The sequence below is a fragment of the Gekko japonicus genome, unplaced genomic scaffold (genome assembly GCF_001447785.1).
Source record: "Gekko japonicus isolate JY-2015 unplaced genomic scaffold, Gekko_japonicus_V1.1 scaffold4121, whole genome shotgun sequence".
Taxonomy (NCBI): Eukaryota; Metazoa; Chordata; class Lepidosauria; order Squamata; family Gekkonidae; genus Gekko; species Gekko japonicus.
In genome coordinates this window covers 38687-65031 of record NW_015167169.1, presented here as the reverse complement: position 1 = coordinate 65031, position 26345 = coordinate 38687, and the positions used below count along the sequence as shown (strand labels likewise).

The 26345-nt window shown below is 45.9% G+C and overlaps 2 protein-coding genes across 3 annotated transcripts in view; one reads left to right on the top strand and one right to left on the bottom strand.

The window, feature by feature from the left end:
- The first annotated feature begins 72 nt into the window (after positions 1-72).
- LOC107112053 (17-beta-hydroxysteroid dehydrogenase 13-like) lies at positions 73-17146 on the top strand. Of its 2 annotated transcripts, XM_015413119.1 has the most exons (7): positions 73-282; positions 4155-4262; positions 7218-7349; positions 9613-9719; positions 13107-13244; positions 16681-16797; positions 16896-17146. In XM_015413119.1, exons 1-7 carry the CDS (start codon positions 73-75, stop codon positions 16984-16986), a joined length of 903 nt encoding a protein of 300 aa, XP_015268605.1. In that variant the 3' UTR covers positions 16987-17146. The 2 variants fall into 2 exon arrangements, with proteins under 2 accessions (XP_015268605.1, XP_015268606.1); XM_015413120.1 differs by lacking the exon at positions 4155-4262.
- A 4853-nt stretch (positions 17147-21999) lies between these two features.
- The window catches only part of LOC107112055 (estradiol 17-beta-dehydrogenase 11-like), a 12169-nt gene continuing 7823 nt past the window's right edge, over positions 22000-26345 (bottom strand). Inside the window, exons 4-7 of the mRNA XM_015413122.1 lie at positions 24406-24512; positions 23635-23772; positions 22258-22374; positions 22000-22090 (exon numbers count right to left, since the gene is read on the bottom strand). Coding sequence (XP_015268608.1) covers positions 22000-22090; positions 22258-22374; positions 23635-23772; positions 24406-24512 — 453 coding nt within the window. The remainder of the gene's footprint in view (positions 22091-22257; positions 22375-23634; positions 23773-24405; positions 24513-26345) is intronic.

Here is a 26345-nt window from a genome sequence, read left to right as displayed (position 1 = left end):
ATAGCATACTGTATTACAAAGTCCAGTTAACAGTCAGATTGAGTTGAAAGTGTATGTGTAGAAGAAGGGGAAATGAATGCCTTACTTGAATTCCTCTGGCTTTTAGTCATTGTAATCTATTCTTATGTGGAGTCCTTGGTGAAACTTTTCATTCCTGTGAAGAGAAAATCCGTCAGTGGTGAAATTGTACTTATCACAGGAGCAGGACATGGCCTTGGAAGACTCACATCTTATGAATTTGCCAAGCGTCAAAGCAAACTGGTTCTCTGGGATATAAACAAGGTAGAAATTATTCCCCCATTTTAGATCCAAGAATTAAGAGGAAACAGAAACACTCAGTTGGGGGAGGGGGACCTGTAACAGTTCTGGGTGATTATGATGATTTATCTGTGATGTTATTTATATTATCTATATTTTGTTAAGCAGATTGCTCTCCAATTGGTTGACGGTCCTATAATGGAATATAATAGATTGGAGATGTTTTTCCTAAGTAGGCATTTAACTGCAAGATGGGATCTCTGACTCGTGCTCTGCAGAGATGTGCGTGTGCAGGGAAAGTAGCTAGTGGTTTCACTTTAAATAGATACAGCAGTAGAGAGCTGAGAATCTTTTTCTGAGATATGGTATCCATGAAGGTTACCAGTCACACTCTGGGGGAAGTTGCTGCAGAATTAGAGGTTACAAGAGGGGACCTGCAACAAAATGTTGCGTAATGGGTTGTGGTTTGTTTTATATCCCTATAAGGCCAAGGGATATTGAAGACATTAAGGGGGCGTCACAGAGCATCTCCCGCAGACTGCAGGGGGTGGGAATTACTGGGCACAGCAGCAAAATGTTCAAAGCGACCCTGTGCAACAGAGACCACTGCAGCTGGTATTTACCACCCTGGCATTTAAAAGGTTAAGTGTGAGAATAGTGGGAGGGGAAGGAAGGAGGAGGGCTTGCAGAAGTGGGGACACCCAAAAAAAAACATGCAGGGAGGTGGTATTCTCCCACTTTTGCTTCTTTCCCCTTCCCCTTCTTTCTCTCCCCAACCCAATACCCCCAGTTTGGTGTAGTGGTTAAGTGTGTGGACTCTAATCTGGGAGAACCGGGTTTGATTCCCCACTCCTCCACTTGCACCTGGCTGGATGACCTTGGGCAAGCCATAATTCTGGCACAGCTGTTCTTGAAAAAGAGCAGTTTCTGCCAGAACTCTCTCAGCCCCACCTACCTCGCAGGGTGTCTGTTGTGGGGAGGGGGAGAGGAAGGAGTTTGTAAGCCGCTCTGAGACACCTTTGGGTAGTGCACAACTGGAGCATGCTCCGAATGTGCTGAAAGATCTCCTTGCCCCCTGCGTGCCCCAGATTTGCAGGAATAAGTATCCGCACGCAGGGTGTGCCTTCGCTATTAGTATATAGACAAGAAAGGGGACCCGCGAAACTTGGAGGGGGGAAGAGGAGCTCCACGCAGAGCAGGCGGAGGAGGAGGAAGCAGCAGGTAAGCTTCCCCCCATCCCGCCGGTTCCCCCATCTCCTCCACACACACCCCCACTCAGGGGGCGAGGCTTGAGTGGCTTGCAGCTGCCAGGCCTCACCAATCTCCCCCCCCTGCTCCGAAGCAAGGCCCGAGCGGCTTGTAGCTGCCGCACCTCACCGGTCTCCCCCCCGCTCTGAAGCGATACTTGCGTGGGGATTATTCCAGTCTGCCAAGCGTCACCCTCCCTCCCCAGCAACGGTGGTGATGCCGGCCGGCCCGCCAAGCTTCCCCCTTCCTCCCTCCGCAGCAGCATCGGCGGTGAGGCCGGCCCGCCAAGCCTTCTCCCGCCCTCCCGTTCCCTGTGGTGGCGGCGGCGGCGAGGCAGTTCGCAAAGCATTCCCTGCGCATGCACAGGGGATGCTCTTTTACTTTGGGGGGGATTTAAATATCCCCCCGATATTTTTTTCACCTTTTCAGCTTTTTGTGCACACCTGGGGACTGCCCCAAGTGTGCAGGAAAATCTCCCTGCCCCCCAGGTGCCCCCGATGTCCGGATTTAGATATCCGCACGCAGGGGGCGCCTTTCACTGTTAGTATATAGACAAGAAAGAAGACCTGCGAAACTCACGGGGGGGCGGGGGAGCTTTAAACTGAGCCGGTGGAGGAGGAACCAGCAGGAGCAGGTAAGCTCTCCCTCCCATCCCGCCGGTTCCTCCATCTCCTCCACCACCCCCGTTCGATCTCCCTTCACCTGCCTTCTCCCCCCGGTCCGAACTGAGGCCTGAGCAGCTTGCAGCCGCCGGGCCTCCTTGGTCCCTCCCCCCACTCCACAGCGAGGCCCGCGCTGCTTGTAGCCGCCGGGCCTCGCCGTTCCCCCCCGGCTGCAAAGCGAGGCCCGCGCGACTTGAGGAACCAGCGGGAGCAGGTAAGCCCCCCCTCCCATCCCGCCGGTTCCTCCATCTCCTCCACCACCCCCGTTCGATCTCCCTTCACCTGCCTTCTCCCCCCGGTCCGAACTGAGGCCTGAGCAGCTTGCAGCCGCCGGGCCTCCTTGGTCCCTCCCCCCACTCCACAGCGAGGCCCGCGCTGCTTGTAGCCGCCGGGCCTCGCCGTTCCCCCCCGGCTGCAAAGCGAGGCCCGCGCGACTTGTAGCCGCCGGCCCTCACCGCTTCCCCCTCCCCCCGCTCCAAAGCGAGGGCTGCGTGGCTTGTAGCCGCCGGGCCTCACTGCTCTCCCCCCGCGCTCAGCTCCGAGGCAGCAGCGAGGCTGGCTGCAGGGCGTTCCCTGCTTGTGCGCAGGGGACACTCTGTCACTTTTGGAGGGATTTAAGTATCCCCCCGATATTTTTTTTTACTTTTAAGATTTTTGTGCACACCTGGGGACTGCCCCAAGGGTGTACGAAAATCTCCCTCCCCCCCAGGTGCCCCCGATGCGCGGATTTAGGTATCCGCACGCACGGGGGCAACTTGGCTATTAGATATATAGATGCTGCCTGTTTTAAGGAGTCTGCTAACTTGCTTTGCATGTATGTGTTTGAATGCTGTGCAAACTTCATTATGCAGAACTCATGGGGAATAGGTATTCAAATGTACTGGTTGATAGGGCTGGGGGTTACGTGCCCTCGAGTGCAGAGCCCTGTTGTCTTCAGCAGAGAAAGGGCGGGGGGGGAGGTTAGTAAGTGTCCTGGGTCCTCCTTTCTTTCCTGGACCTTTGTGTTACCCAAATTTGTTCCCTATGTCAGGGCAGGCATATGAATTGTACCCCCTATGCATGTGAATCCAGAACATGGATTCCAGGGTAGGAATTGTTTGAGTCCTTAGTTCCCAGTCTGATACAGTAAGTCTCCCAGGAAAGAGAGACAAATACTTAACCAGAAAGTAACTTCTAGTGGCCTAAGATACAGAATAGAAAAGGAGAAGCAAAACTGTAGTAGAAAAGACAGCAAGACTGAACTATTCCAGTGGCAACAATACTTGTGGCAATCAACTAAATCAAGAGCAATTTACTTTTGTGGCAATCAATAAAAGATCAAATCAGTCAATCCTCAAAGAAATCAACCCTGACTGTTCCCTGGAAGGCCAGATAATGAAACTGAAGCTCAAATACTTTGGCCACCAAATGAGAAGGGAGCACTCACTGGAGAAGACCCTGATGCTGGGAAAGATTGAAGGTCAAAGAAGACAGGGACGGCAAAGGATGAGATGGTTAGACAGTGTCATCGATGCAACGAACATGAAGTTGAGCCAACTTTAGAGGACAGCGGAAGACAGGAGGGGCTGGCGGGAGCTGGTCCATGGGGTCGCGAAGAGTCGGACTCGACTGTGCGACTGAACAACAACAGTGTACTTTAAGCTAACAATCAGTTACATATATTTTGATCCTATTTGTGTTCTCCCTGTGTGGTTATTCCTGATAAACCAACCCACAGAGTAGATATATGAATGTCTGTGTATGCGGCCAACGCTGATGGTCAGATATGAAGGTCTTTTGTTTGGGTATACTTGGCATTAAAGGAGAAGAATTTGGCACACCCTTGGAGTGTCTCTGTTCTTTAATGTCTGTTACTCCAGGGTTGAGTCATGGCATTGTAAATGCATAGACGCCACTGCTTAAAGTAATATCTTGCTTTTTTAACCCAGTTATGTATTACTGATGGGGTGCAAAGGAATTATCAAGATTTCCCCTTTGCTTTTGCAGCATGGTATTGAAGAAACAGCTGAAGCTTGCAGAAAGCTGGGAGCCACAGCTTATACATTCATAGTGGACTGCAGCAATAAGGAAGAAATCTACAGCGCTGCAGAGAAGGTGAGGGTTTCTGTGAGTCAGGCCCAAAGGTTCTCCTGACTGGCCAAAAAGAGTACTAAGAAAGATCCGAAAACAAAACAACGGGGTTTTTTAAAAGCAGCTTTTTAAAAAGGTGGCAAATATGCCTAGGAGTTCCCTCTTTCTTTTACATACCGTCAGTTTAGTGTGGTGGTTGAGTCCGTGGACTCTAATCTGGGAGAACCGGGTTTGATTCCCCACTCCTCCACTTGCACCTGGCTGGATGACCTTGGGAAGCCATAGTTCTGTCAGAGCTGTTCTTGAAAAAGCAGTTTCTCTCAGAGCTCTCTCAGCCCCACCTACCTCACAGGGTGTCTGTTGTGGGGAGTGGAAGGGAAAGGAGTTTGTAAACCACTCTGAGACTCCAAGTGAAGGGCGGGGTATAAATCCAATCTCCTCCTCCTTCGTCTGTCATTTCTTTGATTCATTTATACCCCACTTTCTCCCCAACGTGGACCCATTCTCTTCTCCTCCACTGTATCCTTACAACAACCCTGTGAAAGTAGGTTAGGCTGAGAAAGTATGACTGGCTGAAGGTCACCCAGTGAGCTTCCATTGCAGAGTTGGGGTTCAAACCTGGATCTCCCAGATACTAGTCCAGCACTCTTAACCACTACACCACACTGGCTCTTAACATATTCATGAGTTAAGTAGGGAAAGGCACTGCCCATAGATTTTCATTCTTCCATGGTATAAATCATTAGGGGTGGGTTTTAGTTTTCTTTATTTTAATTATCCAAATTGATACCAAGGTCTTACAAATGGTTATATTTTTTGCTTAATGGGAACTTTGAAGAAGTCTTTGGAGAAAGATATATTGCAGCCGTCAAAATGTGTTTGGCTACAGCTTAATAGACTGAACTTTCACTTGCCTTGTAAAGCTTAGAAAGCTTGAAACGTGACGGTAAATCAATCCTCCTACATGGCACCAGTCAAATAAGAAATTCTTTTCAAGGTCACCTCAGCCTGTCTGTACATATCAACAGCAGGATAGGGTGGAAAGCACTCTAAAGGAGAGGTGTGAATTCTGTTTAGTATATCAATGCCAGTCCTGGGACTTGTTCACACATTTCACATTACCCTTTTTAACCCGTTTGAACGCCGCTTTTACCCCGGCATGGAGTATACCGGGATAGGGCTGCCATTCCACACATGGCTTTCCCCATCCGGTAAAGAGCTGGATCTGAAGTGGTTTGCCATTTCAGACTGCCCCGCTTTTTCCCCGCCGTTTTTCGCCCGTGCGGGCAATCTCCGGCTTTTTTGGGGGGGGAATATTCACTTTATAGCGCTATAGCACTATAACAAAACACTCCAGGCATTCCAATGGCATTGATATACTGCTGTTCCGTTATAGCGCTATAACACTCTAAAGTGAATGTTCCAAAAAAAAAAAGCTGGAGATCGCCCGCGTGGGCGAAAAACGGCGGGAAAAAGCGCATCGGAACCAGGAGAGGAAACTGAAGACTACTTGGAAGCGGTTGACAGGTAAAACGCTTCAGCCCCGTTTCCTAAACGGGACAGAAGCGTTTGTGTCTGAAATTACAAATATATTCTGGTAGGGAACCGGTTCTAAAACGATTCTGTCTGAAATGACAGACCAGAAACCGTTTGGGAACCATTCCTTTTCCGAATTATATCGTCTGTCTGAAATTCCTCACGGTCTTTTCATTGCTAATTTTTTCTTTACAGTTAGCATTAGATACTGACTTCTTTTCACCTGTGAACAGGTGGTCCGTGGATACATTTTAGAACAATTTCCATGATCACAGCCAGGGCTTTTTTTGTAGAAAAAGCCCAGCAGGAACTCCTTAGCATAATAGGCCACACCCAACAGCAGAAACCTATTATCATATTAGGCCACACCCCTGACAGCACAGCTCATTATCATATTAGGCCACAACCCCATGTTTTCCCTTGGCTTGCCCGGGCAAGCCCCCCCCCCCGAAGGGAAGGGAAAACAGTTTAAACTGCCTTCCCTTGGCTTGCCCTGGCGCCCCTTCCCTCTAGCTAAGCATACAGAGGTTTTGGCTGTAGTGGGCGTGGCCAACTCTGAAGCCAGCCGGAACTCCATTCTTGTGCATTCCTACCCAAAAATAGCCCTGATCACAGCACTGCTTTCCAGTGCTTATTCAACTACAGAAACTGCTTCAAAAAGTGAACCTGGGTATGTTGAAGTTACACTAGTAATTTCACCACAAGGGGATGATCATGTAAAGAACGTTCAAAATAGCTGTGTGGATTGGTCCTTAGACTCTTTAAAAGTTCACTTTGTTTCCCTTACTCAATTTTTACCCTGCTTTCCTGTCTGGTTGAGACCTCCAAGGAGGCTTTACGCAAAAAAAATCTGATGCAGTTTAATAGTATTTCCCGTTACATAGGGTTGCCAGCTCTGGGTTGGGAAATACCTGGAGTTTGGGAGATAGATACTGAGGAGGGTGGGGTTTGGGGAAGGGAGAGCCAGTCTGGTGTAGTGGTTAGAAGTGCGGACTCCAATCCGGGAGAACCGGGTTTGATTCCCCACTGCTCCACATGCAGCTGCTGGTGCGACCTTGGGTCAGTCATAAGTTCTTTCAGAGCTGTTCTCTCAAGGGCAGTTCTCGAGAGACCTCTCTCAGCCCCACCTACCTGTTGTGTCTGTTGTGGGGAGGGGAAGGGAAAAAGATTGCAAGCCGCTCTGAGACTCCTTCGGGTAGTGAAGAGTGGGGTGTAAATCCAGTCTTTTCTTCAATGGCCCATAATGCCATAGAGTCTAACTTCCAAAATGGCCATTTTCTCCAGATGATCTCTAGCCTGGAGATCAGTTGTAATCACAGGAGATCTCCAGCCATAACCTGGAGGTTGGCAGCCCTACCAAGCGGTAAGTACCAGCTTAACTTTGATGATCTATGATTCTATGACTGCTGAATTTACATAATTTCTTTTTCTTATATTTTAAAGGTAAAAAGAGACATTGGAGATGTGAGTATCCTGGTGAACAATGCTGGAGTGGTAGCAGCAGCAGATCTGCTTTCTACTCAGGACAAGCAGATCCAAAAAACATTTGAGGTCAACATTCTTGCTCATCACTGGGTAACTATCAGTAGAGTCTTCACTTTACACTGTTGGAAACAACAGCACTGCCTTACATTTAGACGGTTATAAATTTAAAAAAATAAACAAAAGACATGTGTTAGGTAAAGATTCCCTTGCTCGAAAGCCAGTCGAATCTGACTCTAGGTTTGCGGTGCTCATCTCCATTTCAAAGCCGAAGAGCCAGCGCTGTTTGAAGACGTTTCCGTGGTCATGTGGCCGGCATGACTAAACACCAAGGAGCACGGAACGCTGTTACCTTCCCACCGAAGTGGTACCTATTTATCTACTTGCAATTTCTTGCTTTCGAACTGCTAGGTTGGCAGGAGCTGGAACTAGAGACGGGAGCTTACTCTGTCATGCGGCAACTCGGGTCTCGAACTGCTGAACTACTGACCTTCCACAGCCTGCAGTTCAGCGTCTTAACCACTTGAGCCACCGCAGCTCCATAAGACGTGTGTTACTGACCATAAGAATCTTAACTCTATCTCTTACAAAAAATGGAATTGCAAAGCTGTGATGGAAAATACTCATTATCCCATAGCTAATGACTAAGCTGCCTTCAGTCTGAGGAGATAAGGCTGGACAGAAATGTTTTAAATAGAATAAATAAAAGATGTTCCTAAGAGAGTTGAAAGAAGGAACGGTTTGAATTTTGAGCATGGATGCATGAAGCGACCTGAAACTGAATCAGACCGTTGGTTCATTAGGGTTCATTACTGTCTACTCAGATTGGCAGTGGGTCTCAGGTGGGGGTCTTTCACATTACGCACTACCTCATCTTTTAAACTGGAGATGCCGGGGATTGAACCTGGGGCCTTCTGCATGTCAAGCAGATGCTTGTCCACTGAGCCCTGGCCTCTCCCTTAGCATGATTGTTTGGTGTTTGTGCACTCCTGCCTCCCAATAATGCAGCATTTTCAAATAAGCAGTTTACTACAAAGACTCTCAAGGAAGACATTTGCACTAGACTTTTCATCCTGCCCTTCCTCCAAGGAGCTGCCGGTGCTTTACGTGGCTCTTCTTTATCCTCACATCACAGCTGTGAAATAGGCAGAGAGCCTGAATATACACATTCCCACCCCATGTCCACCATGTTTTCTGTCTACCAGATGTGGTCTGAAGTTCATGCTTGAAAGTGAATTCCCAGGAGCCTGGGGGCTAGATTTAGATCAACCCCATGGTGGGCTGGGAGAGGAGCCTTAAGATTCTCCTCCCCAGGGGTCATTTTGGGGGGGATCGCAGGGGGATCGCAGTTCCCCCGGGTGAGGTGCGGGGGGGCACACAATGAAGCCCCGCCCCCTGCTTCCGGCTGCCCCGCTTCCAGCCCTCATTCAGCCAGGAGGAGGCAGGAGAAGAGGGAGGGTAAGTTGCTTCCTCCCCGCCTCTCCCCATCCCTGCCTGCCTGGGGCCAGGGAGGGTCTTGGCGGGGCTTCCTCGCACTCCCGCCGGCCTTGCAGGTCCACCACCAAGCCCCTGATTTATTTTATTTATTTATTTACATGTGATTTCTATACCGCTCATGACCCCTAGTGGGTCTCAGAGCGGTTTACAAGTAGACTACGTCAGTAGTCGAATCCTACCTAGGGCGACAATTTGTGCGGGGAGGGGTTGCCTAACAGCACCCAGACGGCGGGCTTCTCTCCTTCTTGGCGGCTCAGGCGCAGTCTCAGTGTTCCGGCAAGCGGCAACCATCGGCGGGCTTCAGGTGGATCCTCCGTTGGTGCGCACTGCTCAGGACTGCGGCGTTTCTCCGGCTACTCGTCCCGTCGGGCTCCAGCCACGCCGCGTCGCTCTGCAGTTGCGTCATCCGGCTCCGCCTCACTCCGATGTCATCGTCGCTTCCACGGTCTGCCGGACGCCGCCATTGTTCTTCCTCACCGCCACTTCTCTCTTGCTGCCATCGCCATCAACCCTCCTGATGTCAGGGGGTGTGGCATATGCTAATGAGTTGTGCTAATGAGTTCCCCTAGCTCTTTTTCTACGAAATGACCCCTGCTCCTCCCCCTCCCCGTGCTGTTTTCTCAACCTGAAATGACTCCAAAGAACCACTGTTTGCCCCACTGGGGAACTACGTCTGTGGACGTTTCACACACATTTGCCCAGCAGGGCAAATAGTAGGTCTGCAGGGCCATCTCAGGCCAAGGGGAAAAAATATATTAAATTTAAACAGCCCAATTGTAAGTTTAAGCATGTATGTATTTTTGATTGAGAAGCATCAGCATCTAAAGTTTCTTTCCCTTCTTTCAAAACACGCTTGAAGACAACAAAAGCCTTCCTGCCAGCAATGATAAAAAAGGACTCTGGCCATATTGTCACAGTTGCATCAGCTGGAGGGCACATAGTGGTTCCTTTCCTGGTTTCTTATTGGTATGTATATTAAAGGTTTTTTTCTGTTGTCAACAAAGATTAGCTTTACAGGCAAGAGAGAAAACACATTATAAGGTTAAAGTCACTTTGCTCTAATCTCTCCTTTTCAATGATGATCACTAGCCCTGTTTATAAATCACTGTGAGTGCACATACAATCCATGTACAGTGTACGATTGATTTTCCTTAATGCATACATTGAGTAATTCTCCTGTCACATTTAACACACGTACAGCTGAACTTGTGATTATATCCCGCAGTTATCCAAGTACTGGTCCCCATTTCATTAATAAAGCCAACACACGTTGGTTCTTTCTGACGAGAAATGTGCATGATGTATGTGTGTTCATTGCAACATGTCAACAGGGCTGTTCTAAGCACCAATTAGTTCAGCATCAGAATCAGCTCAGCGATGTTTCACCAAAAGAAAGTTTAAAATGCAGCTCTCAGTGTGTTGTTTCTGCCTAACATTGACTTTGTTCAAGTAATATTGGCTTTGTCCAAACCATAGTTTTGGCATAACCCGTCATCCTCTCCTTTCCCACTCCACTTCACTTTCCAGTCTGCTATTTAGCAGAAATGATAGTATCTGAAATCACAATTTGTATTTGTCCTCCAAATCAGAATTGGAAACTACAGTTTGAGGTGGGTGTCTGATTCTATAGAAAAGTCAGAGTATGGGAGGTGAGGAGGGAGTCTACAAACCCACAGCTGACTTATGGTTTGATTATTACTGGAATTAATTGCCTTACATTCTGATTTCAGCTTCAGATAAAACACTAGCACAACGACAGAGTAAAACATGCTTTGCTCAAGAACCTTCACGTTACTGACAGTTTGGAGGTTTCCTGCATGACACATGTTTTACTCTGTGTTGTAAATAGACAAGACTCCAAAAGATTTCTTGAATGGAATTGCCAATTAGGAAAAAATGGCCATAAGGGACGATGTAAAGAACACTGTTTTAATTAGGGTTGCCAAATCCCCCAGGGGGGGCGGGGGCTTACCCGCTTGATGGGTCCCTTTCCCGCCAGCCCAAATCGGGCTGCCGGGGGGAACCCCACCCCCAAAGTGCCAGGATCATGGAGATGTGCCCGGCAAGATGACATCACCCGAAGGTGACGTCATCACGCTGGGCACGTTGTGGGGGGCACTCTATCATTCGAGGGAAAACTCTATGGTTTCCCCTTGAATGATAGTGGTCCTGCCCCCAGCGTGCCCAACACAATGATGTCACGTCTGGGTGACGTCATCGCAGCTTCGCGTGCGTGCCAAGGAACTCCCGAAGAGGGCCAGGACTTCCCCCACTGCAGCCATAGGTAAGACTTGGCAACCCTAGTTCTAATCCTCTGTAAGAACTTTATTCTGTAACTGGGAAGATAAAAGGTTAAGAACTTGCTGTGTGCTTAACATTCAAGTCTTCTAGAACGTCCTGTTTCTGATCTAAAGGTTGCTGTTTTTTAATGAAAACAACTTCAAAGGGAGAATTCAATGAGAAAGTGCTGATTTAGGATTCATCAAGAAATGCAATACTATCCCCTAGGTCCAGAGGTCATTTCGGGGGGGAACGCGGGGGAACGCAGTTCCCCCGGGTGAGGTGCAGGGGGGCGGGGCACATGACGAAGCCCCGCCCCCTGCTTCCGGCCGCCCCGCTTCCAGCCCTCATTCAGCCAGGAGGAGGCAGGAGAAGAGGGAGGGTAAGTTGCTTCCTCCCCGCCTCTCCCCACCCCTGCCTGCCTGGGGCCAGGGAGGGCCTTGGCGGGGCTTCCTCGCACTCCCGCTGGCCTTGCAGGTCCACCGCCGGGCCCCTAATGTCAGGGGGTGTGGCATATGCTAATGAGTTATGCTAATGAGTTCCCCAGCTCTTTTTCTACGAAATGACCCCTGCCTAGGTCTGAGTAAAGTCCTTGGGCTTCCTCACTAACTTTAGGTGTAAACAGCTCAGTATGACCTACCCTTTGGAACTGTTGTTTAGTTCTGCTTATCTTGTTTTACATTGTACCTTTCTGGGTTAGATTTTATGTTTATTGTATTCTGTCCATCTTCCAAAGTTAGGGAGTGGACCTTATCCATTCTGTATGGATTGATTTCTCTTTGATTGGTTGTTACTTCAAACTAGCTTGCATAGTGAAGTGATTAAGTGTGGCGGACTCTAATCTGGATAACCGGGTTTGATTCCTTACTCCTCCTCTTGAGGCCTGCTGGGTGACCTTGGGCCAGTCACAGTTCTCTCAGAACTCTTTCAGCCCCACCTGCTTCATAAGGTGCCTGGTATAGGGAGTGGAAGGGAAGGCGATTGTAAGCTGTTTTGAGACTACTTACGGTAGAGAAAAGCAGGGTATAAAAACCAACTACATCAAGCAACAATTTTTTTCTTTTTTGTGTGTAAAAAAGAGTTTAAATAAGGGGCTCATGTTATGTTTGTTTGTTCGCTTGTCTGGGTTTTTTTGGGGGGTATGTTTGTCTTTTACGTTTTTTGTTTGGGAAATAATAAATATTATAATTTTTTTTAAAAAAAAAACTTTTGAAGGAACCTGCATTTTAGTAACCAGGTCCAGTGACTCTCCTACCCTGAGGTAAACTTTCTGAGGAAAGGAAGCAAGAATCTCTCCGCAGTATTTATTTCAGTTGGGCCCAGTTACGAAGTATTCACTCTCACAGGAGAATGGTTATAACTACTGGGTCCAACTTTGCCCTTATAAACTGAAACATTCCACACAGCCGACACATGCTCTGTTGAATACCTTGTGGGTTTTTTCCTGTTAAATAAAATGTGTTGTTCGGCCTCAACCTGTGTTTTATCTGTCCATTCAAATATGTAGATAAAGGGGAACTAAATCTGCCTCAAATACCGTGTTTCCCCGAAAATAAGACACTGTCTTATATTTATTTTTTCTCAAGAAGACACACTAGGGCTTATACCACAAATGCATAGAAATCCTGCTAGGGCTTATTTTTGGGGTAGGTCTTATTTTCGGGAAAACAGGGTACATCCAATATTGTTATAAGTGTCTGAATAACAGACCTGTGGAGGTAAGCAGTTTACATGCTACTGACACTTCTTCGTAAACTCATGTCACTTATTCTCATGATCGTGGGTGGTTGGCAATTCAAAGATAAAGAGAGGCTAGCGTGAGGAGGGGCCATTTGAGGAAGGTTCCAGACAACCACAGGAGACCTCGAAGTGTTTCAGCACAGCATAATCATGAACGTAATAAAGCCTTGAGCCCACAGTACAGTTGCCTCAGAGCTTCATCCTACCCAGCCTCCTCCCCTAACCACCACAGTTCTATTTTCAAAGCTTGTGTAGCACACCACAGAAAGCGAAGCAAAGATTAACCTGGGCTAGTCAAGAAATAATGGCAAGGTGCCCTCTCTCTTTCCTTAGTTCAAGCAAGTTTGCAGCTGTTGGGTTTCATAAAAGCCTGACTCAAGAATTGTCTGCATTGGGAAAAGATGGGATCAAAACCTCATGCCTTTGTCCAGTTTTTATAAACACTGGCTTTATAAAACATCCACGTACAAGGTAAGCTGCAAAGAGGGTGAGTCGGTTTTATCTGCTAATTTACAGTGCTTGCTGTGTGTCTGAACATAGTAAAAGCCCACCAATCTAAGGAATGTCATATCACCAGGTGCTTTTGAAACTATATTGTGTCAGAGGTAGTTTGCTTATGTGCAGCACTAGGAGCTGCTATTAAATGAAAACAAATCCTATGCAGAGTTACTCCAGTCTAAGCCTATTAAAAATTACTGGGTTGAATTTAACCAGCTTTTCTGCTGGACAAAAAGTGAATAGAGAGGCCAAAAATGGTATGCTGGGTATCATGGGATCTGCTGCTTGGTCAAAAGGCATATGGGACAAGGAGTAGAGGGAAATTGGATGAGACTGAGTGAAAAAAACTGGCTGGGCTTATCCTGGAATAATTCTGCATAGGATTGCCCTGTAAATCCTCTGAGTTTTACAGGTAACTATCGTTCCAAAATATGAGATTCCAGTCACTTCTGTGCAGATTCACCAATGCCGTGAATTAATAATAATCATTGGGAGGGAGGTTTCAAGGCAGCTGACAATAATAGTTAAAAACATTTTCAGTTTAAAGCCAAAAATGATATAGCAAACCCCAAATCCCCCCAGCCACCCACTTAAAAGATGCCTTAAAAGACAAACTCCCTGAAAAGCCCTGGCAAACAGGTCTGCCTTGTAGCACCTCCAGGAGATCTCCAAGGAGGAAGCCCCACACAGCTCTTTGGAGCCGGAACCATGATGGAAAAGGCCCAGGCTCTGGTTGATGCCAGATAGGCCACCCTAAGTGGTGGGATAGCCAACAGATGGCTGCCTGACGACTGTAGTTGCCACACAGGGACATACAGAAGAAGACAGTCCTTCAGATATGCGGGTCCCGGGTCGTGAAAGGCTTTAAAGGTTGGGAACAGACTGTTAGCCAGTGTAGCTATTTCAAAATGGTCAACATATGTTTCTGGTGGCTTGCCCCTGGCAATAGCTGGGCCGGTGCATTCTGGACCACTTGTACTTTACAGATTGTCTTCAAGGTAGGGATGCCAGCCTCCAGGTGGGACCTGGGGATCCCCTGGAGTTACAGCTCATCTCCAGACTACAGAGAACAGTTCCCTGGAAAAAATGCATGCTTTGGAGGGTGGACTCTATGGCATTGTACCCCACTGAGATCCCTGTCCTCCCCAAGCTCCACCCCCAAATCTCCAGGAGTTTCCCAGCCTGGATCTGGCAACCCTACCCTCATGCCAGCCCCCGTCAGTGGCCAACCCTACTTTGAGGGCAGCCCCACGTAGAGCACATTGCTGTAATCTGATGCATGGAAGCATGGATCAGCTTAGCCCAAATGTAGGGTACAAATCGGCTAAGTCTAGGTAACAAGATAGTTGGCAAATCAGATGCAGGTGATAGAAGGTGCTCCTGGCCACCATACCCACCAGCATAAATGTGTGGTGATACCTTGGAACACATCTAAGGTGCACATCTAGGCACTTTAAAGATTGTTCTGAAGAATTTGAATTGAAGTAATTCAACAGAAGGAGTAGCCACTTTACCCAAACCAGAGCTGTATATAAAAGCTTGCTAGTAAATAATTGGAGTGTCACTGGAATATACTGTGTTCCTATTGTAAAAAAGAATTTTATGATTGCTTCAATCTCCCTTTTGGCTTTAACTAGGATTGATAAGAACATAGTTTGTCATTGACAGTAACCCTCAGATATTTATGTTACCAAACTTGTTCAATGTTATATTCTCCTGTCTATTTAGTCAGTGAGTGTCAACCTCGCCCTCATCTTTGGGCTTGGTTGTAATGGAAACGGGGGGTAGAAGGAATGCATACTTTTGCTTTTAGCCGCTTCCAGTTGGTCCAGACAGATAACTTTGAATCCTAGTCATGCCTGCCATTGCCTTTCCCCTGGGAATTATAGGCCATTATTTCAGTGGGCCTTTAGCTTAAGTGTGATTGGCCCTGGGCCATTAGGGTCCCGCTTGATTTAGGTATAATTGCTTGCTTCATGCGCTTTGCCCCAGTTCTAACACGGAAATGCTAAGAGTCTGTATCCTATCAATGTCTCAATAAACTTTTATTCCTATGAACTGATTTCTCCAGGGGCTCTGATTGTTCCAAAATAAATTATTTTGGTTTTATTGATATTCATAATTTCATTTTCAGAACAGTACCTAAATAATGCCCCTATAATGATCATATCATCAGCATATAGTAGTGTAGAAAATTTTCATTGCATAATTAGGAGCACATACATTCTCTGCCTGAAATTTTTTAGTTATGTCACATAAATATCAAGGGAGCTAACGCACAACTCTGTTGAACACCAGTACATCTTTACATATCGGTGTATCTGAAGTAAGATGACCAAACTGATTACAGCGTACTTGCACTATTAGAGCCAGTTTGGTGTAGTGGTTAAATGCATGGACTCTAATTCCCCACTCCTCCACTTGCACCTGCTGGATGACCTTGGGCAAGCCATAGTTCTGGCACAGCTCTCTCAGCCCCACCTACCTCACAGGGTGTCTGTTGTGGGGAGGGGAAGGGAAAGGAGTTTGTAACCCACTCTGAGACTCCTTTGGGTACTGAAGTGTGGGGTATAAATCAATCTCTTCTTCTTCTTCTATTCTTATTATGATGAAGTGACTCGAGTAAGAATAAAAGGCGAAGATATACATTACACCTTTGGAGTTTAGATCATAACTTTTCACGTGGTATCTTGTCAAATGCAGCCTGGAAATCAATGAAGGCCAAGTGTAGAACACTAAAGCATAGTAGAAGAAAGCTTAGGATATAACAAGTGTCAATAGTTGTTCTACCCTTTCTGAATCCTGAATCGCTCTTGATTTATTATCAATAGAGATTCAGGCCAGTCTGACAGAAGCCTGAGTAAATACAACACATAAAGCTTCCCTATAAGTGGGATCTCTTTTATAGATAGAAGTCACAATAGATTTCTCCAGACTACTGGCACTATTCCTGAAGAGTTTATCAAGGTGAATAAATGAGCAAATAAAGGAATCCATTTCTCTCTTTTTTTAAAAAATTAACAATTTGGCAGGTTGTATAATTGCCTCCTGGCCCTGGGGGACATGTGGAATGAAATGTATTGTTTTACTGTGTTATAAGCACTCAGGGTTCCTTCTTGGAGGGAGTGGCTGATACTAGGAACAGAATAATAGCTCCAAGGAATGATCCAGTTCTAATCCTCTAGTGCTGCACTCTTAAAAATACCTTCCTGAATAAAATGGGCCTTATAGCTGAGTAGACCTGCTCAGGATTGCTATGAAAACTCTATAAATTCTATGCACATAAATAAATAAAATATTCTGGAAACTATTAGGACTGTGTTTTAGAGTAATCTCAAATTGTCATATCCCTATGACACACCATTCTGTCAGGGACTATCTTTTCATGCATCCTTTCCTTTCACTTCAGATTCGTGCCTCTTCTGGAGCCTGACAAAGTTGCAAAAACACTCATAGATGGAATACTTTGCAACCAAAAAATGATATTTGTTCCACCATTTGTGAAATGCAGCCTGTTCTTTGAAAGGTGAGAAATGAGAGCTTTTTTGCTCTGATTTAAAGTAGACACAACAAAAGAAAATCACAAGCACAAGAAGCAATTTCCTGTTTCAATCTTTCTTACAGAATTCTACCAGAGCGTGCCTTGAGGGCTATGGAGAAGTTCTTAAACGTACAATTTGACGCAGTTGTTGGATACGGTGGAAAAGAAAATTAAGTTAATAGATCAGGATGAAATGGTCTAATAATTGCGTGTGGTATGTGATGAGGTTTCGTAACATGGCTTTTTAAATACCTGGCCTAAAGCAAAATAACATGCAGAAGGAATCCCATGCACGTTTCATTTCAAAAAAAACATTAAAAATGCCAATGTAATGATGCACCAGACCTCAATAGTGTACGGAGCCATTTTAACTCCATTGAATTGTGGCCATCCTTATACCCAATAGACATGGGCTGGCCCTGATGTGGATCAAAACATCTGCAAAATGGGTCCAGCCCCTGTTGCAGTTTGCACTTCTGCAAACCCAAGGGAAAACTCAGGTTTGCACAAAAGTCCTATTTGTTAAGAAGATTAAAATGTGCACATGCATAGATGCCACAGGAAAAATATACCAAAGTTCAATTGCTGTAGCAACTCTAATGCCATGCAAAAACATAGTGGTTGGTTGTGGAGGGGAAACCGGCTCCAGCCTGCCCGCCCCCCCCCCCAAAGTCATTCCAATGGAAACAGGTAGGCAGGAATGGAGAGGGAAGCTAAAGTGGGTGGGTGGGGCAAGGAAGAGCAGGAAGCTGGGGGAGGGAGACAGCATGCAAGCCTAGGTGAGCTTGGGGAAAGAAACCAAGTGAATGGGCAGATGGTGGGAGGGCAGGGGAGGGAAAGGAAAGAAAAGGAAGCAAGAGTGGTGCAGTGCAGTGGCAAGTTGGGGGGTGGAAGTGGCTGCAACAAGGGGGGGATAAATGGGATTTCCCCTCCCTCTGCAATTCCTCATAGGCTATTTTTAATTTCCTGAACGCTTCCATTTCTCTGGAAAGGTTGAGCTTTACATATTCAAGAATTTTGTGCACGTTATGACATTGCTGTAGACTGTTATCCAGTCTCACCTTGTGTCCCCCTAGCTGTATTTGTATGAACAGGACATTTAAGCTATGAATGCACAAAAATATTTTGTCACTGTAGATCTTAGTAAAGACTCCAAGCAAATCCATACATTTCATCAGGGGTCATTTCATAGGAAAAGAGGTGCAGGGGCTCATTAGCATAACTCATTAGCATAACTTATTTGCATATGCCACACACCCTGACATCACCGGAAGTGTGTCAGAAGGCAACACCCACTGCTCAGGCTCCACTGGACTGTTTTGGATTGCTAGCTTTGGGGGTGGGGACGTGCAGATCTGCCCTCACAGAGAAGGGGGTGCTTGTACCTGAATAAACCTTGGCCTTAAAGGTGCCACTGGACTGTTTTGGATTGCTAGCTTGGGGGGGGGACGTGCAGATCTGCCCTCACAGAGAAGGGAGAGCTTGTACCTGAATAAACCTTGGCCTTAAAGGTGCCACTGGACTGTTTTGGATTGCTAGCTGGGGGGAGGGAATGCACAGATCTGTGCAGGAAGGAAGGAGAGAAAGAAAGAGAAGGAAAGAAGGAGGTAAAGAGGGAAAGAAAGAGGGAGAGAAGGAAATAAGGAGGGAAAGGGAAAGAAGGAGGGAAGGAAAGAAGGAGGGCTGCTTCTTGCTCCTCGTGGCCCTGGGCTGCTGGGAGCAGGGGGCGGGGCTTGTTGCATGTACCTACCCCCTGGGCTCTTTAATGCCAGAGCTCTGCTCCTGTGCGCTCCTGCAGGAAATGACCCCTGCATTTCATCAGTTGGTTTATTTTAGTCTACCCTCATGTCCATGTGCCTGCTCACTTGAGGGGACAGCAGAACTTAAAAGGCCCCATTTCACCTTGCTTGATCAATGTTGCAAACCAGGGCTATAGGTCATTGTACTCAAATCACGACCTGTAACTCACTGGCTTGAACTACAGTGAACAAGAAATACTGCTCTGTTGATAAAGGCAGAACTCTGCACTCTTTAGTATTTATGCCAGATCTGGACAATCCAGAGACTTTGTACTATCCAACCATTGCAGGAGCTAGTTTTACATGCCCACATTCCACTCTAGCTAAAGGGCTCTTTGTGGTAAGAATGTGCTCGGTCCAAAGTATTTTGTAATACAATCCTAAACAGTTGCACTCTTCTAAACACACTACATTGTTCCTAGTGAATTCGGGAAATCCCTCCCATGAAGTCGGCTGTAACTGAGGCATACCAACATGCTGTATAAGCAAAGAGCAAGTTTCAGTGCCTTCCCTACTGAACTAATTAAGCTCTCCTTTCATTTTTTAAAAACTTCAATCAGGTAGCGACTACTGCTTAGACATATAAATGCCCACAAACATGGGCAGATTCTACATGAAGGTTTTTCTCAATTTCAGTAATTCTGGTTGTGTACCTTTCCCCACACACACACAGCATTGACCCCATTCCTATTCAAACTGAGCAGCCTGATTTTTTCATTTAAAAACTCCACTTTTTTAAAACCGGAAAAGAATCAGTCTTTCCCAGCATGGTATTGAAGAAGAGGAGTAGGGTTTTATACCCTGTTTTTCTCTACCTTAAGGACCCTCAGAGCAGTTTACAATCACCTTCCCTTCCCCTTCCCACAACCGGCCCCTTGTGAGGTAGGTGGGGCTGAGAGAGTTAGGGTTGCCAAATCTGTCTTCGCCAGGAACGGGGGGCTCCCGGCCGGCGTTGGGGCTGTGCGCGCGCGCAAAGCATGTGCCGCGTGCACGTCACCCAGAAGTGAAACCATAGAGTTTTCCCTTGTATGGCCGTGGCCCCACCCCCAGTGTGCACGGCGTGCCCACGTCACTTACTAGTGACGCACACGCCGGGGGCGGGGTTCCCCCGGGCCCCGATTCCGCCACGTCGGAAATTGGAGCTTCAAAGCAGGGGATTCCCCGCCCCCCGTCCACATTTGGCAGCCCTAGAGAGAGTGCTGAGGGAACAGTGACTGGCCGAAGGTTACCCAGCTGGCTTCACATGCAGTACTAGGGAATCAAACCCAAACAAAGCCGCCCTGAGCCCACATGCAAGGAGGGCGGGGTAAAAGTGGGATAAATAAATAAATAAATAAACCTGGTTCTCTCGATTAGAGTATGCCTCTCTTAACCACTATCTTATGCTGGCACATGTTGTTTGGGCAATCTTTTTCACGTGTCTGGAAGGGAATGTATGCCTTGTGTAAAAGAAATGCCTCCGTGCTTTCACAGTGAGCTGCCTTGGTGTTCTTGCTGACAGAAACAAAAATTAGATTTGGGGTGGGGCTGGGCAACATCATAAGGCTGTTATTGGTTTACAGCAATCAAAGTGGCCCAGTGTATTTCTCTTCTGTCTCAGCATGTGAAAGGTTCCTTTCTCCTGTCTCTCTCTCTCCTTCCCCCAAGCAGTTTCAATGGTAGATAGCCACAATGTGACCCAACACTTTCCAGTAATTAGCAGTACCAAAGGAGTCAAGTATTGCATTATTCTGAAGCAGACTATGCAAACACATAAAAAGATGTAGTATCATGTAATTCTTGAGCAGTGCTACAGATGCACCAAAAATGGTTGTTTTAAAGTGAGAATCATGACAGTAAGATGATAACAGTACAGGGGAAACGGTGCAATCCACATATGATGTGGAAGTGAAACCATAGCTGACAAAGCTTTAAAAAATGGTCCTTTGCCATGTGAAACCTCTGTTGCCAGTGCGAATTGAGCAGCTGGCAAAATGACTGCTGGGGGGGGGACCCTTTTGTGGAAGCAGCTATGGGCATTTTCCCTCCCACTGTCCCCAAAGCTACCTATCCAAAGAGTAAATAATGCTGGATGCAGTTCAGTTGATGTTATTCCAGAACTACTCATCTTTTGGGGGGTTAGCTAAGCAGTTTGTCTAGAGAGAGTGCGGAAGTCAGTGGCATATGCTTGATTTTCATGGTTCAGAGGAGCAAAACAAGATCTCTAAACCATAACATTTTTGCTATTGAACCATGTTTTAAAAATACATTTCAAGACAAAAAATAAACAGTAACGTTGTGGCACTTGAAAACTAACAGTTCCTCTTCGTGTCTTCTGTGCAGTCACACGTGGGACTGCCTAGGCAGGCCTGCCTCTAGGCAGTCCCATGTGAGCCTTCACAGAAGACATGGAGATGAACATCAGTTACAGGTAAGTGCAACCATGTTTTTCATATTCTTCTGGCATAAACTCCTGTGAACTAGAGTCCACATTATCAGATGCACGTGGCAGGGTCCTTAACCACTAAATCATCAATTACTGCTACTGTGAATGATGTCTGCATGCCTTTCCAGATTACATGTGAATTTTATATAATTACATGTTACCCTATACTTCTTGTGTTTCATGGCCCTTTGACCCTGCAGCTTAAACCTTTCCTTCATAACCTCAACATCTGGACAAGGCAGATGCCTAACAAGGACCAAAAAGGTTCTTTTAATAACTAAGATGTGTCGGGTCTCCCTAATTTTTGCTGCTGTGGATTAACACAGGTACACCTCTAGGATTATTTCAAGACACACTTAGCAAATGAGAGAAAGAGAATTTACCGCCTATCTTACTGAACATCACCTTAGTAAGTTTCAAAGGACTGTAGATTTCCAAAAGACAAAAGGATTACCCAAGGCAACTGTGTCGTATAGTCTGATTTCTGAAGTACATCCCCTTCATCATATAATATAGAAAAACAGTTTTACATATTGGATTTAAACACTTTATTTCATGATAAGAATTGTAGAATTTCTCTACAGAAAGTTTTAAATGCTCTCTACTTGCCCATCATAACTTATATTTTTCTAAGCAATCAAAGTGATACGTTTGTTCATTTTGGAAATAGGAATACCATCATTTCTCATTGATATGAGATATGAAACTATTCATGTGTTTGGAACAGAGCAGTTCTTAAATAAGAGGGAAGTATTTTAATAACAGGAAAGGTTTCCATTCCATTTATGCAGACACATGATGCCATGGCGTTAATGCAACCTCATGCAGTTGTTCTAAAACAATCCCTTTGAAATGAAAAGGGTTTAGACTGAAGTAACTTTCATTAGGAATGTACAGTTTATCAGAATTAAAACTTCAAGGAGTTAAAAGTGGAATGAAATCACGTGGACATAATTTGTTTCCTTAGTTTTCCTTGTCCTTATATGCAACAGCGACATCAAATTTAAGGTCATTCAGCCTCCACAAAGCTGAAATTGCACGAGCAGGAAGAAGCCTAGAGGGAACATGAAGAGATCACATTAGTCTAGTCCTTTTGTGCTATCTGGAACAAGCGTCCCAAAACAACAGGGAACCCACTAAATCCAATGTAGACCTAAATCATTAAAAGCAGAAAAAACATTTGGATTTTTATTGTTGGATTTTATTGTTCAGCACACTTACCTATCTAGCATTACACTGACTTTCAGGAATGGCGGAATAAAAATCATTCTCTGGTTGGCTAGTATCCCTTCCATTACTTGCTTTGCTACTTGTTCCGGCTCCAAAGGTGGCATCAGTCTGAAGAAACAAAGTACAACAGCTACAATCTAGGTATAGGCATGTTTGTAGATCATGTGTAAAGAAGGGGGAGAGGTAATGGCCCTTTTTTGCAAGAAGAAGCACTTGAGGGAGAGATCAGGACCATGGTTAGGTACTGGAAAATGATCAAAGAGATGGGGTTGGGTGCAGTAGAAGCATTCATAGAACAGGGTGGCAAAAGCAATCATTCTTTGCCTGCCCTTTCCCTTAAGCAGTGTGCTAATATGCCTGTCTTAGAACCGAGAGACCGTTGCAGGCAAAATGTATCAGGGGATGGAGCACAGCGGTGACTACAGCACAACAGGTAATACTGCCTTTCTCCCTTTTCCACTCATGGTTTACATCAGCAGAGAGAGGAGGAGGAGGAGGATGAGGTGGTTTCGCCTGATTCCCTCTTACCACCACAGAGAGGAATTTCTGGACAAACATCAGGCTGCTTGGGGAAAGGGAAAGATCCTCTTTGCCACCTCCTTCCTTGAACTCTTCCACTGCAGCTAACCCGGGCCTGTGCTCAAGAAAGCTTGTTGCTTAAACATAAATCTGAACCTAATCTGAAACCATCGACAAGGAATAAGGATCATCAAAGTCCAGCCACAGACAGAGAGGGGAGAGCCAAAAACCTCTGCGGAAGAGTGCATGACACATTTCAAGACATTATCAGCTATGTCAAGTGGCTCGTACTGGTGTAGGAGCCAGCATGCACCTTATATTTGTCATGGGAAAGCTGCCAAAACAAGCCTTCCGGGGGCAACAGTGGTATTTAAAAGCATCTATTGTGCAAATTGTCCAGCAGAAATGTGTGAGTCTCCGTACCTTGGCAGCAGCCCCCAGGAAAATCCAGGGGTGTAAGAGTATGGAGACACAAGGTACTTTTTCTAAATGTTATGGAAAAGATGGCAGGGTCACTCAAAACTATTTGGGTGGTATTCTTGTGGTGTGTTTAACTAGTGCGCCAATTCATATATGCTAAACTGTTAAGACATTTATAAAGACAGTAAATACAAAAGGGCAGCTGATTTACAAAATTGTTCTATTCTTAGACAAAAGGACATGTATTAACTGGAAAAGCAGAGCAGAGTTTTGACATATTTAGTCCAGGCAGGCCATCGCGCACTCTAAAACAGAGTTTTGTCAAATTGTGATTTGGCAAGATTCTAAATACAGGCTGGAGAGGGTGGGGCCGACATTTTTAAGCAAGAGGTTTTAAAGGACTGATATCCTACCTTCCATATACATTACCTTGAAGATGGATTTTTGACAAAATCGCTATTTATAAACATGGGACAGACACAAGAAGTTTGAACCCCGTTCTTTTTCAGAGCAATCAGTTCCTGCGTCAGAGCTCTGTGAAAGCCAACAGCAGCAAATTTGCTTGAGCTATGAGAAATTTCAGACATGACTGTTTGCATAATCTTCTCCATTTCTAGTAACTAAGTCCTACATTACCCCATACAGAGACAAGCATGTATTTACAGAAGCAGCTGTTGGCTCAGCACTTTTGGCCAGAGGCCCATATATGAAATTAATTCACATTACTTTTAGTCCGCTTTTCTCACTGGGACTCCAGGCAGATTACACAGACTGAGTCAAAAGAATCAACAGGATGAGATGTTCAATAAACAATGAAATAGGATCTGGGTTGTCGAACCAACCAGAAATCTAAAAAAAACAGAACTGAAGCAAAGCATAATAGGTGTCCACATGACACGTTAAAGGACGCAAAATCACACAGTAGCGGGAGCTGTCCTGATCTCCTCAGGTAAATCATTCGAGTAAACCACAACAGAGAAGGCATGTATACAAGCAGCTGTAGATTTTGCCTATTTGAGGCCCTTTTGGCTTGCCGTATGTGGGGGGTGTTGGAGCTCAGCCCTTAATCAGGCTGATTACGTTCCGTGCCTCATTTATTGCTGGCAGCTGTGTGAAGGACGTTGTACTTTATGAAACTACAATAAAGCTATAATTTTTATGCTCCTTTCTCCTCATAAGAAAAATCTCTGCCATACATACCAATAAGGCACAATAAAAGGTGCCACTATGTGACCAACAGCAGATGCCACGGTGACAATGTGCCCATGGTTGTTTTTCATCATGGCTGGCAGGAAGGCTTTTGAAATCTGAAAGTGAATAAAAAGGAGGAAATTAACGTTCTATAGATGTTAGGGGTTGGCCATGACTAGAATTTGGATGGGAGACCTGCAAGGAATAGCAGGGTTGTGGCGTGGAGGTAGGCTTTGGCAAACCACCTCTGAATGTCTCTTGCCTTGAAAACCGTATGGGCTCTCCATAAATCAGCTCTGACTTAATGGCCCTTTCTACCACCAGATCCTTAAGGGGTAAGAACAGGAAGGTCTGGAAACCCATTTAGGTCTAAGCAATTTCCCAACTTTCCATCAAATTCTCTAGAGATCAAGGAACAGAACCCAGGATGGGACCATACAAATAATCCTGCCCCTTTGTCTGCATAGTCCCATCCTGGACTGTGCAGCAAATCTGATAATTAAATGTTACCTGGGTCACCATGAGCAGAGAGCAAGTTCAGCCCTCTCCACAGTGGGACCTCTGTGTGCATCTTTCCTTTTTGCTTTCTTTCAAACCCGCAGTTGTTTGCCGGTTGCTTTAATTGTGTAAAGTAAAACGGTGTACTTGACAACACTGTTGTGCTCAGTCCTCATGGGTCAGCAAAAATAAAAAACAAAAGGCTACACACAAACAACGATGGGGCAGATAAAGACCTAGGAAAGCCAGAAAATACCCCTTGCCTCCCCCACTTCCCCTCGACTTCCTCCAGCTCTTCTTCCCCGCCCTTCTTCCTCCCATTGACTCTGTGACTCCCCCCCCCAGTTCTTCCCCCTATAGTCACCTACCCAATCTTTCTACCTCTGTCTCCACTCACCCAGTGTCCACTAATTCCTCCCCCACCCAGCCATTCACCCCACCTGCTCCTTTTTCTCTCCCTGCATTGTCGCTCCTTCCCACATTACAGCCCCTGCGGTTTCTCCTTCTCCTGTTCTCTTCCTATTCTTGCTCCTGTTACTGATTTGGGTTTTTTTTTAAACTCAGTTTTTAAAAAACTTTAAAATATTGTCTCTTTTAAAATATATGTTATGTACAAGACTTCAGGTAGCTCAATAACAAGCAATTCAGCTTTATTAGAACAAGACAAGAATGAACACACACAGGAGAGCAACAGGCTCTCTTTTAAACTACCCGGGCTAGTATAACCACGCCCTCTTGAGAGTCAAGAACCAATCAGAACACTAACATAACAACCAAGGTTCGTGCGATTTCCCCCGCATCTACTCAATCCTCAAAAAACAGGATTGAGTAGACGTGGGGAAAATCGCACAAAGCTGTGGGGCAAAATGCGGTCGCATTTCCCCGCATCTACTCAATCCTCAAAAAACAGGATTGAGTAGACGTGGGGAAAATCGCACAAAGCTGTGGGGCAAAATGCGGTCGCATTTCCCCGCATCTACTCAATCCTCAAAAAACAGGATTGAGTAGACGTGGGGAAAATCGCACGAAGCTGGGTGGAAAATCGCACAAAGCTGCGGGGCAAAATTCGGCCGCGCGCAGCAGCTTGTGTGAAATTGACACGTACCATCGGGGCAAAAGGGAGGAGTGAGCGCGGAGCAGCGCTTGTGGGAAATCACCCCAGGCTTAGATAGGGGTTGAAACTCAAGCTCAGACATATGTATACCAATACATAACATATGTACTAAAAATATTTTCCTGCAAGACCTGGGACTTCTCATAGGTTTGCAGAAAGAGACACTTTAGTCTTGGGTGGCCTCATATTTTAATATACTTTAGACTTTGGGTGGTCCCATTGTTTAGATATTTTAATCCATGTGGGTGGGAGGAGGAAAAGCTATTAGACAGACAAGTGGGGGGCACACAAGGACTTGTAGGGAGGATCTCATTTTCCTCCATGGTTTCCTCTTTCC

What these genes read in the sequence shown, in the direction of transcription:
- LOC107112053 (XM_015413119.1), top strand. Translation starts at nt 73, where the DNA reads ATGAATGCCTTACTTGAATTCCTCTGGCTTTTAGTCATTGTAATCTAT. An exon ending in CCTTTCCTGGTTTCTTATTG is followed by an intron (nt 9,720 to 13,106) that starts GTATGTATATTA and finishes CTCTTTCCTTAG; the next exon opens with TTCAAGCAAGTTTGCAGCTG. An exon ending in ATAAAACATCCACGTACAAG is followed by an intron (nt 13,245 to 16,680) that starts GTAAGCTGCAAA and finishes CTTTCACTTCAG; the next exon opens with ATTCGTGCCTCTTCTGGAGC.